Source organism: Manihot esculenta, chromosome 11, assembly GCF_001659605.2.
Source record: "Manihot esculenta cultivar AM560-2 chromosome 11, M.esculenta_v8, whole genome shotgun sequence".
In the NCBI taxonomy this organism is placed as follows: Eukaryota; Viridiplantae; Streptophyta; class Magnoliopsida; order Malpighiales; family Euphorbiaceae; genus Manihot; species Manihot esculenta.
Window position 1 is genome coordinate 27,324,075 of NC_035171.2, and position 8,644 is coordinate 27,332,718.

The 8,644-nt window shown below is 33.1% G+C and overlaps 2 protein-coding genes across 4 annotated transcripts; one reads left to right on the forward strand and one right to left on the reverse strand.

Annotated features, from left to right (window-relative positions):
- Positions 1-1,673: 1,673 nt before the first annotated feature.
- LOC110626794 (rust resistance kinase Lr10) lies at positions 1,674-7,801 on the forward strand. 3 transcript variants are annotated; one of them, XM_043962040.1, is made up of 6 exons: positions 1,674-1,690; positions 4,828-4,930; positions 5,021-5,077; positions 5,216-5,254; positions 5,354-5,383; positions 5,590-7,801. In XM_043962040.1, the coding sequence occupies exon 6, from the start codon at positions 5,724-5,726 to the stop codon at positions 6,714-6,716; it is 993 nt and encodes a 330-aa protein (XP_043817975.1). In that variant the 5' UTR covers positions 1,674-1,690; positions 4,828-4,930; positions 5,021-5,077; positions 5,216-5,254; positions 5,354-5,383; positions 5,590-5,723; the 3' UTR covers positions 6,717-7,801. The 3 variants fall into 3 exon arrangements, with proteins under 3 accessions (XP_043817975.1, XP_021628575.1, XP_043817974.1); XM_021772883.2 differs by lacking the exon at positions 1,674-1,690 and having other exon boundaries at positions 4,052-4,930; XM_043962039.1 differs by lacking the exons at positions 1,674-1,690; positions 5,216-5,254; positions 5,354-5,383 and having other exon boundaries at positions 4,052-4,930.
- LOC110626796 (rust resistance kinase Lr10) lies at positions 1,720-3,946 on the reverse strand. Its single transcript, XM_021772885.2, has 3 exons — positions 3,178-3,946; positions 3,047-3,073; positions 1,720-2,965 (listed from the first exon to the last, which is right to left on the reverse strand). The coding sequence occupies exons 1-3, from the start codon at positions 3,944-3,946 to the stop codon at positions 1,845-1,847; spliced, it is 1,917 nt and encodes a 638-aa protein (XP_021628577.1). The 3' UTR covers positions 1,720-1,844.
- Positions 7,802-8,644: the final 843 nt, after the last annotated feature.

Consider the following 8,644-nt stretch of genomic DNA (forward strand, 5'->3'; position numbering starts at 1 on the left):
TCTCCAATTATTAAGGAAGCATAGCCTGAAAATCTAACTCATCTCATTTCGCGTGTGTCTTCTTTGATGAACGCTGTATTTCTTTACTCTGAGCTCTGATTTGTCACATCGGGATGGTTCGCGATTTGGAGGCCTCAAGGCTTCCTGACTGAGTCCGGTCCACTCCACTTAGCTTCGAGACCAGACTCCTACTAAACCCCTCAGTTAGACCGGCCCAACCCATTCGGCCCTGAGACCAGGCATTTCCTGGGATTGGCCTCTTTCTCTCTAACCCTGTCATGGAAAGAAAGGACAATAAACCCGGTCACTGCAACCCTGTCCGCTCGCGCGCCAGAGAGAATTAAATGACCGCATGACATAGAAAGAGTCACTGCATTATTCGTACATACGAGTCCATACAGAAGAAAAGATGGACCTGTACCAGAAAGGGCGTGACACGCCACGGAAAAAGTAAGATAAAGGGAGAGAAACACTCCCCTCTCGGATTAAATTTTTCAGAATACTTTGTAAACCCTATTTTCTGAATTTCAGATTATATTGATCAAAATAATAACTTTGTAATACTTATTTTTATTATAGTATTTTGTTATACTTAGGCTATTAAATATTCAAATTAAATAAAAAAATAAAAGTGAATTGTATTAAAATAAAAAAAATTAATATTATAGAAATTTTTAAATAGTATTTTATTTATTTTATAAAATTAATAAAATTACTCTATTTATTTATAACAATATAAATTAATATGGCCTGGTCCATTTCAAAAAAAAAAAAAACTATTTATAAACTAAATTATTCAAATGTAATATTAAGATTATTTATTTAAGAGTGTAAATAATTACTGTAATATTTATTGAAAATTTTATTTTTTTAATGAAAATTTAGCGGGGTTAAATTTTAAATTTTTTTGTGTTAATTTTAATAATTTAAGAGGTGAAAGAATAATTTTATTTTATCGAGACTTAAATAAATTTTGACAAATTCTTTTGCTACACCGATTGGAAGAATCTTAATTTGCCTTTTTTTAAAAAAAAAAAGGTAATGCTATACATAATTAAAAACCTTTTTAATTTCGCAACTTGTTGAATTGCAGCAGTTCTATGGTTTTTCCAAGCAGGTTTGGAATAGCTGTTGTTGTGAAATCTCCATCAACTGCAAAATGAATTATTCTAAAATTAAGAAAGTAAAAATATAATTATGATTTTTCACGAGCAAAAGGTGAATAATTTTTATCGTTAATATTAATATTATGAAACGATTCGTAAACAATAAATAATTTAAGTCAAGAACCCATTTTTTATAATTTAATTAATAAATTTCATTGTTTTTTAGTAATTTTACATAAATATAATTAAAAATATGAAATCTAATTGATTAAATTGAATTTTCAATGAATTTAAGTTGAATTAAATTAAAATATGAAATTATTTCAAAAAAATTAAAATATAAAATAAATAAAAATAAACCTCTAAATTAAATTGATTTGATCACTTTTTTCATTTATTTTTATTTCTATTTTTATTTTTCTTTTTTATAGTTTGAATTGAATTCTTGTCGCCCTTATCTAATATAGTGCAGCTTCATTTTTTAACCAGCTTCTGAGTTCCATTACCCATTAGGATCCAACTTTAGTCCTCTCAAGTCTCAGCTCAAGTAGGAAGAACATGGTCATAGAGAGCTTTCATGGAAGGTAGTCTATCTTGAACGTGCAAATTTTCAGAAATAAAAATTACTTACTTTTATTTTCAATTTTGATTTGTGTGTGAAATGGACAACAATTTTCCAATGTTGAGTAAATTCATAAAACTACTTAGGATTTCTGTATAGAACTTTACTAGTAACAATTACTCTGTTTCTCTGATGACCTCCAAGGCTTGATGAAAATTTCTGCCTGGAATTTTAAAGTGCATTCTCTCAGCAGGAGCTGCACTGCTAAATGGATTAGAAGGGGTTGTTAAATGGCTTCCATCTCCTTCCAACATTTGCACAACAGTTTTCATGGAAGGACGATCAACTGGGTTCCACTGAATGCACCAAAGACCCACAATTGCAAGTTTCTTTGCAATTCCAGCATCTTCCTCTGCATCAATTTCCAACCTTAGATCTTCTCCTCCTTCCAAAATATTATAAATCCAATCTGGAAAGTCTATTTGATCATTTGTTTTTTCTTTATCATCAACACTAATCTTCCTTCCTCCAACCATTTCTAACACCAACATTCCAAAACTATAAACATCTGACTTGTAAGAAACATTCCCAAAGTTCCTTGAGAACACTTCAGGAGCAATGTAGCCAATGGTTCCTCTTGCTGTTGTCATTGACACTGTACTTTGATCTTTAGAACACAACTTTGCCAGGCCAAAATCGGAGATCCTGGGGTTGAAGTTCTCGTCGAGCAAGATATTACGCGGTTTTATGTCGAAATGGAGGATTCTTTGATTGCATCCTTGGTGAAGATATTCAATCCCTTTGGCTATTCCAAGAGCAATATCTTGTAGCCTTTTCCATCCAAGGAAATGGTTGTTATCATATGGTAGTGATATAAATTTCTCAAGTGAGTCATTTGGTAAGTACTCATAAACTAGAGCTTGTCGAAATCCATCAGCACAAAATCCAATCAAGCGAACCACATTAACATGGTGGATTTTGCCTATTGTTCTCACTTCATTTACAAATTCCTCTCCATTTCTTTTGGAACTGTTGAGAACCTTAACAGCTATAAGAACTTCATCAGAAAGTTTTCCTTTGAACACAGTTCCATAAGCTCCTTGGCCTAATTCCTCCTTGAAATTATTTGTCATCCTCTTGATGACTGCATAGGAATATCTTCCAGGCTTGAATGCTCTATAATCATCTAAAAACTTTTCAATCTTGGATTGATATTCTCTTTCAATTCTATTGAAGCTATAGACACGGTAAATAGCAACCCCTACTACGACTAGAAGAATCAAAACCAGGACAATACCTGCAGATGGAATTTTTCAAGTCAAGAACACCCATTTAAAAAATAAGTAGAGAATCGAGTTTGAAGTTGAAGACAACTAACCTGTGGCCAGAAATTTTGGAGATGACCCTGCAAAAAGGAAAATAAATTTATCTTTAACAGGTTAGCTTTTAGCATTAATACTATTGCAAGTCTTATATTGATTGATATATGGTTGTGGCATAGAAACATACATTTGATGTGCATGAGCTTGCCATAACATTCAGTTTCCGGTTCAGTGGTGTTAGCCTTCAATCTGCAAAATTTACCTTGTGCTGCACAAGATCCACAGCTTGGATTGGACCAATTCAAATGAAGAATATTGTCATTTCCATCGATCATGTCATCTGGAACTAGTGAAACATCATACATCTTGGTACAATGCAAAAGGGCAATGTTGTCCGTGGAAACTGACGAACCAAACACAGCAACTTGGTAGCCAGGGGCACTGAGGCAAGGCATCTGAAAGAATGAATCTCCTCTTCTTCCTGAACAGTTGAACAACGACACATCGTTAAAGATGCCCACATCCCTGAACCGGAATGAAGAAGCAGATAAATTTAAGTTGGAAAACTGTCTTGGAAGGCAATCTTGTGGATCACTTGTATAGATCACTTGAGCTACGTAATCTATCTTTTTGACAAAGAGTTTCACTGAATTTGGCAGCTCCAGCACCGTCTCATTTGTCTCTGAGCAAGATAGATCAAACCCAGTTTCTGGGTAGCCACAGTGGTCAGGTTGCTGGCCTTTGATTCCGAAAGGGAATCGGACTACTGGACCATGAGTTCCACATTTAGATTCTTTGCACTCATCCGTGTTAAGCCCTAATCCATGGTCTATAAGGACCAGAATCAAGAAGTAGAAGAGACACAAATTCATCATCAGGCCTTTAACTGTTTTCTCAAGGACTCTGGTCAGATAAGTATCTTGCCTAATGGAGCTTATACTGTGATTCAACCACATAGCTATTTCTCAATAAAAAAAGGAGATGAAGACTGGGGTTTGAATGATGACTTCTATGCTTTGAAAATTTCAGTGTCTTTGACCAGTCACCATTTTTTTTTCTTCTATTATAGGAGATTAATTTGACTGATCTGCTACATCAATAAATGCCTGCACCAAACTTTTGACTTTTCAGTGTTTATTTTTGAAGGTCGTAGACAATAGAAAACATTACAGAAGAAGTGATCTTCCTTGATGAATGCAGAAACAGTACAATGGTCTTCTTTACTGGTTATACAGCCTTCCTTTTTCTGCTAGTCCTCCAAACTTGCAATGGCAAGGATAATAGTCTTTGTGCCTCTTCTTCCTGTGGCAACATCCTTAACATTAGCTACCCTTTTCGACTTGAAACTGACCCCAAAAACTGCGGAGATCAGAGATATACTTTGTCCTGTGAGGGTAATTTCACAGTTTTATATCTCTATACAGGCAAGTACTATGTGCGGGAAATCAACTATGATAACTTCACAATCAGACTTGTGGATGCTGGTATTCATGATCATGATGATTGCTCTTCCATCCCTCTTTCTCCTTTAACTGAGCTTAACTTCAGTTTAGAAGATCCATATACTGTCTCTAAATCCAGACAGACACCGTTAGATTGGGATGCTAAATTATCAACAACAATTACTTTCATAAACTGTGTCCACCCAGTAAACCCGGTGTATTTGAACTCTTCTATTTATGTGGAAACTGCTTCTTGTACTGTTGGTGGGTTAGATAATTCTTATGTGAATGTTGGGGGCATGGAAGGCAAGGATTTGATGAGCATGTGCAGCATAGAAATGGTGGCTTTGTTACCTGTGAAAGATTATAACAACATGTCTTTTGTTGAAATTCAGAAAGAGTTGGCATATGGGTTTGAGCTTTCATGGCACTCCATCTACTGCGGGCGCTGCAGAGGCTGCTATTTCGATGAGACAAATGAGGTTCAGTGCATAAGTGGTAAGTTGTATTTGCCTTAACTACACTGAGATTTGCTTCAATTCTCTGTTTCTCAAATGCATAAGCTCATCTTGTTCTCTCTTGTTAAAGGGTATTTCAGAAGGGTTTGCTACCTGAATTTTGGAATTCAGTGCACATACATATATGGTGAGTAATTACAACACTTTTAGTTCTTTCAAGGAGTTAATAGGTTATTCTAAGACATACATGCATGAGACACATATATTTGCCAATGATCAAGTTATGTTCTTGATGCTGATTTTATCTTTTATACTGTCAATGTAGATTCTTCCAAAACAGATGCTTTTTTCTTCCGAATTAAAAGTGAGGGTGTCTCTGTCTCAATTTTTTTATGCTAATATCTCATTTCAATTATGAATTGACACATTTGTTTTTGTTTTTTTTGTTTTTTTTTTTTTGTAGAATCATTCCTAACTGTACTTGTTCTACTTGGTAAGTGTTAAACGCTTTTCTTTAAATTATGAATCTTGAGGTGTAGCTCATTGGTAGAACATGAGCCTTTTCTGATATACATGTACCGGCGATGTCAGGATAATTGTTAGAAATTTGGGACTGAAGTTAATAACTTGACCATATCTTCATTCAAGCATAATTCTGATAGGCACTAATGTTTCTCTTGTTTTGATGTGCATTCATAGGAATACTCCATTGCATCACAAAAACTTTATGTGGGACTCCTTTTGTGATTGCATTTTTTATCTATAAATGGAGAAGGAGACATTTATCAGGCTATGACACAGTTGAAGAATTTCTACAAAATCAAAATAATTTAATGCCAATAAGGTATTCTTACAAAGACATTAGGAAAATGACCGGAGGCTTTAAGGATAAGTTGGGTGAAGGAGGCTTTGGTTCCGTGTATAAAGGAACACTTCGTAGCGGCCACTTTGCTGCCATAAAGATGCTGAGCAAGTCTAATACTAACGGGCAAGACTTTATCAATGAAGTTGCTACCATTGGAAGGATTCACCACACTAATGTGGTTCAACTAATTGGCTTTTGTGCTGAGGGATCAAAGCGTGCTCTTATATATGATTTCATGCCTAATGGATCTCTTGACAAGTATATGTGTTCTCATCAAGGATCTATCTCCTTAAGCTGGGATAAATTATATGAAATCTCTCTTGGAGTGGCTCATGGAATTGAATATTTACATCAAGGTTGTGACGTGCAAATCTTACATTTTGATATCAAGCCACATAATGTTCTTCTTGATGAGAATTTCATTCCAAAGATTTCTGACTTTGGACTTGCTAGACTATATGCAACAAATGATAGCATTAAGTCTCTCACGGAGGCAAGAGGAACAATAGGATACATGGCACCAGAGTTATTCTATAGAAACATCGGTCATGTCTCATACAAAGCAGATGTCTATAGTTTTGGAATGCTGTTACTTGAGATGGCAGGTAAAAGGAATGGTTCAAATGCCATGGCGGAACATTCAAGTGAAAATTACTTTCCGTTTTGGGTTTATGATGAAGTCTCCAAAGGGAAAGTTGTAACAACGGGCGATGAATCAGAGTCGAATAGAATAGCCAAGAAGATGGTTATGGTAGGCCTGTTATGCATACAAATGAAACCAAGCAATCGCCCTCCAATGAACAAAGTCATAGAGATGCTTGAAGGAGATGTAGAAAGTCTACAATTGCCTCCAAGGCCAGCTCTATATCCTGAAGAAACTCCAATAAGAGATGCAGAACAATCGTTATCTATGTCACTTAACTTCTCGGAATCAAGCAGTTTGATTGAAAATACATTCTAAATTATATGAGGGAGGTGTTCTGGTAAAGTGCATGGGAAACTAGGCCGCATCTGCATTCAGCTTAGACGCTAACCATAAATATGACAGCAGAAATTTCTCTCCTGTTTTGTTCAGAACTGAATAAAGATTATGATATGTGAGACTCTATTTGTTTTTCTTGCACTTGACTTTAAGGTTCAATATGTCAAATACAACACTAGAAAGAATCTTAATAAACTTCTAACAGTGTCTTCAAAATCTGCCTCTTCTGTTGTACCAAATGATTATAACGCACTGGGGAATGTTTTCCTTTTTTGGTATAATTGGCTCTGATTGCAGTTTGAACTCGAGATCTCCCAGGCCTATAGACGTCCCCATTACCAATGAGTTAAAGCCCATTGGTGCAATCTGCATCGATGGATGATTTCGCATTAGCTTCAGATGTTTAATAAGCCTTCATTTATGCATTGAAGCTCCCAGAACAGTATCATTTGGCAAAAACATTTTAAAAGATGTTCTTGAAAGAAACTATTGATAGTCATTTTAATGAAATGAAATGAAAGAAACTAATTAGTATTTACTTTGTTTCTGAGATGGCCCTCCAACTCATGGTCAGGTTGTCTTCTAGGAATTCTTGCATTCATTCTTTTAAGAATATCTGAGCTGAAAGGATTAGAGGTATTGATAGATTCTTTTCTTCTCCTTCCAACGTTTGAACAACAATTTTTCATGCAAGGACATTCCACAATTACAGGCATCATTCTCTGAATCAACCTCTAGCAGCATGAAAGCCAATCATTGATATTACAATTCAGATTGCAAACCTTCCTATTCTTGGAACTGTTGAGGTGCTTAAACATAGTTGCTGGGAGCATTTTGGCAAGGTAGCAGAGGTGTCACAGACCATTGTTTCTCTGTAAACTGTAAAAACAATTATGCAATTGGACAAGTAATTGAACTGATTAAACTTTGAAGGGAAAATCAGATTTTAATTGAAGTTTAGGATCTCTTTTTAACACTCTTTTCTAAGAAACTTTGTAATGTCAATGTAATAGTATAAGGATTTGCATCTAATTTAATATAATTTTATAGTTTTATGTGTTTAATATTTTGTGAAAATATATAGCATATGATGTGATACTTATCTCAGGTAACATATATCAACTCTTTTTTACTAAATTAAGTTTATAATGAATACTTCAATTAATTAAAATAATTATGTTTATCTAACTTAGACTCCGTTTATTTCATGAAAAATATTTATAAGAAAATATCTTTCATGTTTTCTAATCGTGTGGAGTATTTAAAAAAATTAGTTAATGAAAAATATTTTATCAGTAAAAAAAATTATTTTAAAGAAAATGATTTCCTCCTTCAAAAAAAAGTCATTTTACACTTTAAAAATTTTATTAACATCTATCTATATATATATATATATATATTTTTTTTTTTTTCATTTTTAGTTAATTTTAAATAATAAAAAATAAATTATTTTATTAAAAAATATTTTTCATGAAAATTATTTTTTATAAAAAATATTTTTCACATACAAATTATTTTATTATTATTTAAATAAATGGGGTCTTAAAGTAAAAAAAAAATGAAATAAAACATCCAAATAGTTGAGATAAAATTAAAAAAAATATATAGCTTTAATCAATTAAAATTATTATTTTACAAAATAGGCATATACAAGAATTGAAATTTTTAGTATTGAGAAAATTATCTGAAAAACCAAAAACTAATACTAATAACTGAAAAAAAAAAGTTTTTAATTATAAAACTAGCTTTAACCAATTAAAATTATTATTTACAATATTAAATCCATATAAGACTGAAAAATTAATACTATGTAGAACTTAAAAAATAAATATTAGAGGGATTATCTGAAAATCAAATATTAATATTAATAATTTAAATAAAATAAACTTAGTAATTTATTGTTATAA

Coding starts and splice junctions, on each gene's coding strand:
- LOC110626794 (XM_021772883.2), top strand. CDS start 4,201: ATGGTCTTCTTTACTGGTTATACAGCCTTCCTTTTTCTGCTAGTCCTC. Junction 5,255..5,353: donor TTTTTTCTTCCGAATTAAAA/GTGAGGGTGTCT, acceptor TTTTTTTTGTAG/AATCATTCCTAACTGTACTT. Junction 5,384..5,589: donor AACTGTACTTGTTCTACTTG/GTAAGTGTTAAA, acceptor GTGCATTCATAG/GAATACTCCATTGCATCACA.
- LOC110626796 (XM_021772885.2), bottom strand. CDS start 3,946: ATGTGGTTGAATCACAGTATAAGCTCCATTAGGCAAGATACTTATCTG. Junction 3,074..3,177: donor CAAGCTCATGCACATCAAAT/GTATGTTTCTAT, acceptor TCCTTTTTGCAG/GGTCATCTCCAAAATTTCTG. Junction 2,966..3,046: donor TCCAAAATTTCTGGCCACAG/GTTAGTTGTCTT, acceptor TTCCATCTGCAG/GTATTGTCCTGGTTTTGATT.